This window comes from Leptonychotes weddellii, chromosome 8 (genome assembly GCF_054177405.1).
Source record: "Leptonychotes weddellii isolate Sample4059 chromosome 8, ASM5417740v2, whole genome shotgun sequence".
NCBI classification, from domain to species: Eukaryota; Metazoa; Chordata; class Mammalia; order Carnivora; family Phocidae; genus Leptonychotes; species Leptonychotes weddellii.
The window spans coordinates 29,664,498-29,674,914 of record NC_138376.1 but is presented as its reverse complement, the minus strand read 5'-3'; the positions used below and the strand labels follow the sequence as shown (position 1 = coordinate 29,674,914).

The 10,417-nt window shown below is 40.3% G+C and overlaps 1 protein-coding gene across 2 annotated transcripts in view; it reads left to right on the top strand.

Moving 5' to 3' along the window:
• Positions 1-2,746: 2,746 nt before the first annotated feature.
• Positions 2,747-10,417, top strand: part of KIF6 (kinesin family member 6) — a 296,650-nt gene continuing 288,979 nt past the window's right edge. For both annotated transcript variants that reach the window (XM_081828121.1, XM_081828120.1), the window contains exons 1-2: positions 2,747-2,892; positions 6,842-6,951. In XM_081828121.1, coding sequence (XP_081684247.1) covers positions 2,827-2,892; positions 6,842-6,951 — 176 coding nt within the window. In that variant the 5' untranslated portion in view covers positions 2,747-2,826. The remainder of the gene's footprint in view (positions 2,893-6,841; positions 6,952-10,417) is intronic.

Sequence of the window (10,417 nt, the reverse complement as noted above, 5' to 3'; positions counted from 1 at the left end):
CACCTTACCCCCTCCCTTCTTTCCTAACCCCTGGCAACCACTAATCTCCTCTTCATCTCTATAATTTTGTCATTTCAAGAATGTTATATAAATGGAATCATACAGTATTTGACTTTGAGTCAAGTCTGGCTTCTTTCACTCAGCATAATTCCCTGAAAATTCATCCAAGTTGTTATATGTACTAGTAGTCCCTTCATTTTTATTGCTGAATAGTATTCCACAGCTTTTTAATCCATTCACTGGTTGAAGGACATCTTGGTCGTTTCCATTTTGGAGATATTACAAATAAAGCCGCTATGAGCATTTAAGTACAGGTTTTTTGTGTGAGCACAAGTTTTCATTTCTCTGGGATAAACACTCATGAGCACAATTGCTGGATCTTACAGTAGTTGCATTGTTAGTTTTGTAAGAAACTGCCAAACTGTTTTCTAGAATGGCTGTACCATTATCCATGATACATTTTACATTTTATATCCCCACCAGTAATGTATGTGTGATTCAGTTGCTCTGTATCCCAGTCAGGACCTGGTTTTGTTGCTATTTTTTATTTTAGCCATTCTGAGAGATGTGTAGTGACATCTCATTGTGGTTTTAATGTGTATTTTCCTGGTGGATAATGATGTTGAACATCTTTTCATGTGCTAACAGTGTCTTTCGAGGTACTCATCCTTCCTTATATATGTAGATATGTATTGTATGTATGTGTGTATGTATGTATTTTCCAGCTTTATTGAGATTTAATTGACATATAGGTTTAAGGTGTACAATTTGATAATTTGATCCATGTATATATAGATCTTCCTCGACTTGTGATGGGGTTATGTCCCAATAAACCTATCTTAAGTTGAAAATATCACAAATTGAAAATGTATGTAATACACCTAATCATCCGTAGCTTAGCCTAGCCTACCTTAAATGTGCTCAGAACACCTACATTAGCCTACAGTTGAGAAAAATCGCCTAACACAAAGCCTATTTTATAATAAAGTATTGAATAAAAATGCATTTAATACACTTAACCTACCAATCATCCATAGCTTAGCCTAGCCTACCTTAAATGTGCTCAGAACACCTACATTAGCCTACAGTTGAGAAAAATCGCCTAACACAAAGCCTATTTTATAATAAAGTATTGAACATCTCATGTAATGTATTGAACCATGCATTGAATGGTTGTATGGGTACAGAATGGTTGGAAGTGTAGAAGTTGTTTAACCTTGTGATCATGTGGCTGATTGGGGACTATGGCTCCCTGGTGCTGCCCAGCATCATGAGACAGCATGATACTGCATATCATCAGCCTGGGAAAAGATCAAAATTCAAAATTCTAAGTACAGTTTTTACTGAATGCATATCACTATGCATACCATCATAAAGTTGAAAAATAACTGGTCAAACCATCATAAGTCAGGGATCATCTGTACTGCGAAATTGTTATCACAATAAAGTTAATATCTCCATCACTTCACATAATTACTATCTATTTTTCTGGTGAGAATATTTAAGATTTACTGTCTTAGCAACTTTCAAGTATATAACACAATATTTTTAACTAGAGTCACCATGCTATACATTAGATTCTCAGAACTTATTTGTCTTATGACTGGAAATTTGTACCTTTGACCAATATCTGTCCATTTTCTGTACCCTGCCCCCAGCCCCTGGCCACCCATTCTACTCTGTTTCTACAAGTTCAGCTCTTTTAGATTCTACAGATAAGTGAGATCATACACTATTTGCCTTTCTCCATCTAAGTTATTTCATTTAGCATAATGCCCTCCAGTTTCATCTGTGTAGCTGCAAATGGCAGGATTTCCTTTTATCTTTTCTTTTTTTTTTTTTTGTGGCAGAAAAATATCTTGTTACTTATAGAAGATAAATATCAAATAATCTTTATATATACTCATATCACATTTTATTTATCCATTTATCCACTGATGAACACTTAAGTGTTTTCCATGTCTTGGTTAACACTGCAATGACTATGGGGGTGCAATGATCTCTTTGGCATCCAGATTTCAATTCTTTTGGAAATATTTCCAGAGGTGGAATTGCACTTCTAATAGAAAGGCACTTCTATTTTTCATTTTTTGAGGAACCTCCATCCTGTTTTCCATAGTGACTGCACAAATTTACCTTCCTACTAACTGTGCACAAGGGAACCCGTCCATTCCTGACAGGGCCATTGCATGTCAAAAGGTCCCTCTCTCTTCCAGTCTTGACCTCTTTCAAAACAGAGATAGAAGAGGTGCCTTCCACAGAATCCCATGCCCAATCCCGATGTAACTTGTAACTTCCTGTGGAAAAGCTGCCTCCTTCATCAGACCCTCGTCTCTAAGTGGGCAGAGGCGGTGGTGCTCTCAGCTCAGGATCATCCCCAGCCAGCATATTGCTCGTCACAGATCAAGTGACATTTCTTCAATGAATGAATAATAAAAAACAGAATGACTTCAGTGCTAAAAAGAGGTGTTGGCACAGAGAAAGAATGGATTAAGGAACCGGTCAGGGCATGGTGGTTGTCACCCCATTAACCTCTAAGTAGGCCAGCTGTGTAGCTAAACCTGGTGCCCAGATCTTGACCCTGCGCGTTCGCAGCGCTCTCCGTTCGGCCCCGCCCCAACCCCGCCCCTCAGTACTTCCCTTCAGCCCCCTCTACAGTCAGTAACCAATTAGGGACAGGAGGCGGTCCTGGTTGGCGCGGTGCTCCTTGGGTAGAGTCCCTAGTTACTGTTGCTAAGGCTGCGGCTGGCCGGAAGTGGTGGGAGTCAGAAGTTTTGGGAGCCAGATCCTGAGAGAGGTCAAGGGTCAGTGCAGAGCCGTGAGGAGATGGTGAAGCAGACCATACAGATTTTCGCGAGGGTGAAGCCCACTGTCCGGAAGCAGCAACAAGGGGTACGGGCAGCGAGGGCGCCGGCGCGGCGGGCCTCCCAGGCAGGGGAGGGACGGCACGCGGGGCCCTAGACTAGGGAGGGGGTTTGGCGTAGGGCGCCGGATGTCTCCCTGAGTCTCGCACACTCTGCTGAGGCGCCCCGGCGGCCACGCAGACACCAGCGCCCCGCTGTCCGGGACGCGGGCAGACACCCGGGCCACTCCCGCCCCGCAGCGCCCTGTGGGCGCGAACCCTGTGCACAGAACCACACACAGGCGCCCGGGCACACGTGTTCACGCAGGGGCCGACGCGTGCGTGTGTGCCTGTGTGCGCGCTCACAGGGGCCACGCCTCAACTTGCACCTTTCTCGCACCTTTCTGGGAAGCGGTCACGCAGCTCTGCACACTCTGCACACAGATAAGCCCAAGTGTATGTTTCTCACTCGGGCAGAACGTGCCAGCAAGAGATGCGTGTCCATACACGTCTGAGATGATACAGATAATGTAGGTAGATACACAGACTAAAAACATACCACTGTGGCTCTGTGCACAGTGGGCCCTGAGGAATTTGTTGCCTAACTACATCGTGCTTGTGCAACACAAACATGAACCTTTGACATAGTACTTTTTGCAGATATACATATTTATGCATCCCAAAGCAAAGAATACACATATACTTTTCATTCAGAAAACATTGAGCATTTACTAGGTGCTTCCTCTAGTGTGCTAAACTCAGAGGTACAAGAAGCTTAAGACCTTACCCTTGCCGTGAGTAGAGATACATGGTGTGCTTCTTAAATGTTTCAAAACATGTTTTTTTCTCCCTAGAAAGACTGTAGTCATTCTTACCACTTAGGCATTTTGTCTACATTATCTCTGATTCTCAGGAGAACTCTGTCATCTTCCTCATTTTGTAGATGAGGAAACTGAGTCTCAGATAGGTTAAATAATGTGGCCAAGTCATCCACCCAGTGAGTGGCAGAACCCTGATTTTAATAAAGGACTTTTTATTCCAAAGTTCTTGGCTCTTCAGACCAAACTTTTTTGCCTCCCAAAGCGAGGACTTAGGTAAGGGCAGTCTGGAATGGGTATATTATTAATAATATTTTATATCTATTCCATATCTACAATGTGTATATATGTAACATCATAGTATATCATAATGTAGCATTTGCCTCAAGTTATTTATGTATTTGAAACAAGAGTACAGCATCTTTGTCATCATCATCATCAAAAGATTTTTTACTCATGGACTACTTGAGGATAAGATGCATGAGAAGACTCCAAAGAAAATACTTTTTTTTTTTAAAGGAATAAAACAGTGTAGAAAGGAACCATGGATATCCTCCCATTTTCTCTCCTCTTATATTCACTTCGAGAAGGTTTTTTAAAGTGCTTCATATATACCAAGTGTTTTATATGTAAAGTCCCTCTGTACCTCTTCAGATTTTTAGCCAAAAATATTGAGCTTGTCTACATAGACTCAGCAGTGGGAAGTGGCTGCTTGGATTTGGTAATGTTAGAGGATTGGTTGGGCGAGGGGGTGGGGGAAGGTTGGGGGCGTTGATGGAGAATCTTGGGCGTAATTTGAACTTTCTCTTTTCTTAAATTGCAGTGTTTGGATATTTTACTGTGCCTTCTTTTGCATTTCTTTGGTGAGATTCTGTAGGGTGGATTGTTTGATACTGCAGGGAGTATTTTAGGTCCTACTGTATTTTTATAATGGCAGATCCTTACCAAGATGCAACATTATGCCACATACACAAAAATAAGAGAACACAGCTGAACACATTTTGAGTTAGTGTATCCCTGCTCTCCCTTAGAAATCCCACTTTTAGTACCCTATCTTTTTGCTCCTGAGATGTATGGTTGTTTCTTTGACTGTAACATTCAACCAGGAGTGATTCAAAGGTATTTTTCTTTTTTTAAGATTTTATTTATTTATTTGAGAGCGAGAGAGAGCCGCAGAGGGAGAGGGAGAAGCAGGCTCCCACTGAGCAGGGAGCCCGATGTGGGGCTTGATCCCAGGACCCTGAGATCATGACCCGAGCCAAAGGCAGACGCTTAACTGACGGAGCCACCCAGGTGCCCCTGTGTTTTTCTTTTTTTCCCTCTTCATTTTGTGGTTCTATATTTCATTAGTCTTATTCCTTAAGGCACTATAAAGTAAGTTATAATAATCTATAGAATGGTAACTTAGAAGATGCATAAGACAAATCTCTTATAGTTTTAGCAACGGCCATGCTTTTCATTTGTATAGTGTTCAGTACATTTCAAAACATGTTCACATTCATCCTTGCATTTCTTATAATTGTCTTCTGGGTCTAAAACCCCCCCCCACTGTGTCTCAAATAAGTACTGTTATGACTAAAGGTAAAGAGTCAGTCTATTAGACTAAATAAGTTTCTGGTTGAGAGGAACTTTTCTTAATGCCTCAAAGAATGGCTTAATCAGCAAGGTAAAGGGTCAGTGTTCTTACCGTAGTCGATGGTCCTTTCTGTCTTCTGAGCACTGAGTGTTACAGAATTTTTGAAAACATGTGACTCACACTAAAAGGAGTACCTCACTCTCGTATGTTTCATGTCTTACACACCCCTTTCACTCACCTGTCTAGCCATTAACTTTTTTTTTTTTTTAGTGTAGTGCCATACAGGATATAATTTTTAAATGTCTCTTGAGAAAAACTAGCCACGGAAAGTCTCAGACCTGATGCCATTACTTTCTACAAATAATTTTATTTTATAGGATGACTTTTCTGCATGAATTCTTCACATTTGAAGTGAGAGGGTTCAATAAAAATCTGCTTAGGAAAATTACTTACTTTTGGGAGATTTAGGTGAGCTTTTACTTGTTTAAGAATATGACTCCCCCCCCCCCATAATCAAGCATCTAAATGAGTCTTAAACAGGAAGTATTGCCTGTTAGAGAGACTTTTATTTCCTGTTGAAAGACAAGAAGTCTTTTTAAAAAACCTCTAAATCTAATGACTAACATTTTTTATGGTGCATTACAAAATGCTTCCATTTCCATGACATCATTTATCCCCACAGCAATCTTGTAAGGGAGGCAATTCTCTTTTCCTCATTTTATGTATGAAGGAACTGAGATTCTTAACGTGGTAGCTGGTCACACAGCTGGTAAATTGAGCTCAGTGTTGGACACAAGTCTTTGGGTACCAAGTCTTAGGCTATTCTTTATTCCACGTGACCTCTTTATAGGCTTGATCCTTGATTTTCCTGGCTGGTAAATAAAGGAGTAGGTGACCAAAAAGAGAGTCAGAGACTTTGCAGTTGGAAGGGGGGTTGGTTAAGACCCTTCATTTCCATATCAGTTTAGAGAGGTTAAGTGATTTCTCCCAGGTCCCTTGCTAATTAGTGGCTGAGCTGGGAGGAGAACCTTGAAGATGACATCAAAGACATGAATTACATATGTCTTTTGAAACCACATGTCTTTTATCAAATGCCTGAATATGTCTCATGGAAATTTGGGCTGCTTTGAATATAACTTGAATTAGAGCATTCTTGTGAGCTCTCTGAGAAGTCTCAGACCTAGTCCTTTGATCTGCTTCGGCCACTTTGTAAATGCTTAGAAATGCTTACTTACTGGTCATAGAAAGATGTTAATTTCTGGTACATAATTCCAAAGCAGTACTTAGATTAATGTCCTGCTTTCAGAACTATTAGTTTCTCAACAACAGAGACACTCAAATGCTCAAATTTGAATACTAGATCATTCAGAGAGGATCTGAGCTTTGGTAGAGCATTGATTTAGATTTTACCTCTTCTTCTGTTCCATATATTTGTTAGAGTCTGTGTACAGTTCAAAGAGGAAAATTATCCAAATTATACTATGTTATGACTTATCTTGAGAGTACAATTTTTTATACAGTTATAATGCCTATCATAATAACATGGTCATAATTCAAGCCATAATTTTACCATGCTATATTCATTTGTTGTCTTTGTATTTGCAGATTTATTCCATAGATGAAGATGAAAAATTAACCCCTAGCCTGGAAATTATCTTACCTCGTGATTTGGCAGCTGGATTTGTGAATAATAAGCGAGAAAGTTACAAATTTAAGTAAGTTTATCTTTTGCCTTTGTTTCTGTTTTACTATTACTATTACTATTTACTATTACTTTTACTATTACTATTTACTATTTCTTATAGTACATTAATATCCCCTGTGAAATCATTAGTGCCATTTCTTGGGGAGAATGTAGTGCAATTTTCTATCTCATTTAGTAGGTAGATTTCAAGTTGTCTTTTCATCGCTGGGCCCAGAGTTGAAAAGAGGGTGTGTTTCTTTTCTTTTCTTTTTTTTTTTTTAAGATTTTATTTATTTATTTGACAGAGAGAGAGAGAGAGCAAGGGCATGCAAGCAGGGGGAGTGGCAGGCAGAGGGAGAGAAGTAGGCTCCCTGCTGAGCAGAGAGTCTGCCAGAAGTGGGATCATGACCTGAGCTGAAGGCAGAAGCTCAACCAACTGAGCCACCTCATCATCCCAAGGGTGTGTTTCTCTGTCCAAGATGCTGTCCCAAGATCCCAGTCTTTCTTTGTTACATCTGTTTATCTGGTGTTGTCCTTTTCCTACTTGGTCCACTATGATTTAGCACTTAGAGGAAGCTCAGTATATGACTAAACTTTATTCAAGTTAATAACTTAAGGTATAATCTGTGTGCTGTATAGATGAGCCTTCTTTATAACATAAATGATATCTGGATCTCATATCCTCATATGCACACTCCATATCTCTACTGTCTAATGTAGCGGCCACTAGCCACAGGTGGCTCTTAAGCACTTAAAATGTAGCCAGCCTGAACTGGGATGTGCTCTAAGTGTAAAATATATCGAGGATTTTTGAAGGCTTGGTGTGGAAAAGAAAAAAAAAAAAAAGAATGTAAAACATCTCAAGAATTTTTTCATACTGATTACATATTAAAATGATAAAGTTTGGGGTTATATTGGATTAAAAATAGATTCTTAAAATTAATTTCACCTGTTTCTTTGTTTAAAAAAGTGGCTACTGGAAAATGTTAAATTACATATATACTCACATGTATGGATTGCATTATATTTCTCATCCCTACGGTGCTGAACTGTAGGGATCGGGTGAAACATACTCAACAGCCACCCCTGGATTGTCATCAGTGCCTTTGGTCCAAATTCTCTTTTAGTAGCCAGGCCTTGAAATGGGAATTTGGGCTCCTTGATGCTGCCTTTTTTCTCTAGTTTCAGTCTGTGCTGTTTTCTTTCATCCACACTTTTGACTTTTGAAGAAGTTTGAGTCCAAGTCAAAGCCATATTTGATCTCTGCCTAAATTTAGGTAGTGGGTTTCTAGGTCCCGTGGAAGGAATCCTAATTGCTGTCTTGCATTTCTTTCTAGGCTGTTTTGCTTGGGCCCTGTTTTCATACTGTTTCTGCCCTCACCCTTTGCATAAAACCAGCCCAGATATTTTTTATTTTTCTCTCTCAAATTTATTTATGTATGTATGTATGTATGTATGTATGTCTCATAAGAAGTCTCTTTGGTCTTGACAGTTTGTCCTCTGTGTCTCATTTATCTACCTCGTCCCACCTCCACCCCATCTCCTTGTGTCTTCTACTGTATGCACGCGGGATTGCTAACACATGGCTGCATAGTGAGGTGGTTCTTACCCTGTCTTTTTGGCTCCCTATTGCCTTTCATTTTGTTCCTTAAGGAGTGCTTTATAATACACGACTTACTTTTTCTGAAGCAGGCATTCTCCCACTGATGTAAGCATGCCACATACTTCAGTAGCTATGACTTCATGACAGCTGGGCGAGGCCAGTCTCTATAAAGCCACAGTTTGCTGAAACATTTGATTCAGCATGATTCTATGTGATTGTTAGGAACAATTGGCCATGTCTCCATCTATTGGCCTTTTCCAAAGTATTCTTTATATTATGTAGATAGAAACAGTGCATTGAAACATGTTCATTGAAAATGTGTTATTTGCTTATTTTTAAATCTCTTAGTCATTCCTTCTAAATCTCTGGATTAAAAATATTGGCTTTAGCATTTTAAATAAAGAAATTAATAAAATATTTAACTTATACCTATGTTCAGAGATAAATATTTCAGTATCTTAAGGGTGTTTCCTGCCAAGAAAATTCATTCATTCAATCAATACATATTTATTGACCATCCGCTATGTGCTGTTTTAAGGGCTAGGAACACAGCAGGGGATGCAACAAAGGTCCAGCTCTTACGGTGCATACATTTTATTGGGAGGGGGTAGATAGGCAGATCCTTAAGTACAGTGTATATTAGAAAGTGTTAAGTGCCACAGAGAAAACTAAGGCAGGCAAGGGGAATAAGGAGTACCAGGAAGAGGGGCCACAAAGGGGAGGGATGGAGTGTTTCATAGGGCCATCAGGGAAGGTGTCCCAGGAGGGTGGTATTTGAGCAAAGGCTTAAAGGAGGTGAGGAAGTCAGACTTTCAGATGTGTGAGGGATTGGGGATTCCAGGCCAAGGAAAAGCCAAGAGCAAGTCCCAGAGATGGGAGAGTGCTGGCATGTCTGAGGAAGAATAAAGGGGTCTGTGTGGCTGGAGAAGAAGAAGGTTAAAGGAGCAGCAGAGTGGCCAGATCTAGGGAGGCTTAGAAGTCATCATAGGGATTGTTTTGGGGAAAAAGTCATTGTAAGCTTTTTCTTCCCAGTGTGTTAAGGGAAGGCAATGGAGGGTTTTGAGCAGAAGAATGAAATAATTTCACTGTGTTTTAGCAGGATCATTTGTCCTGGCACGTGGAAAAATAGACTGTAAGAGCAGTCTGTTTCAAGGGAGACCAGGCAAGAAATTATGGTAGCTTGGGCCGGGGTAGTGGCAAGTAGAAATGTTGAGAAATAGTTGGATTCTAGATGCATTCTGAAGGTCAGAGCTGACAGAGTTAGTGGATGGGTGGGATACAGAGTGTAACGGAGAGAGAGAGAGAGAGAGAGAGAATGGAGTCAGGATGCCCTAAGGGCTTTGGGCTGCGTGTTTAGAAGGATGGAGTTTTCCTGTACTACGATGTGGAGGACCAGGAAGAACAGGTTTGGGGTGGGAAGAGGTCAGCATATGCCAAGTTCGAAATGGACTTTAGAAAAAGCCTACACAATTTCCTAATAAATGAAAGGACCTCCTCAGAATCAGGACACTGAAGTTATGTCTCAGGGAGCATTACTGATTAGCTCCAGGGCCACGAGTAAATTGCTTTATCTCCCTGGGCCTCAACTTCCTTCCCTGGAAAAGATTTGACTGAACTCTTTAAACTCTCTGATTCTGTTTTGTTCTTCCATGGTTTTTGGAAGCTAGCTGATCATTAATGACTTTTCAAATTACTATGTAACTAAATTACATAAAATAAAATATTTTGGGATGATGATATTTGGTCTTTAAGTACCATTGTATGATTTACTGAAACGCCTGCTGTCTCTTGGGTTTACATGGTGGTCAATGTAATTCCTATTACTTAGGGAGGTGGAGTTGGGAATGGCTGATGGATTCACTCTGTCATCGCCAGCCTGGTCAAAGAAGCAAAT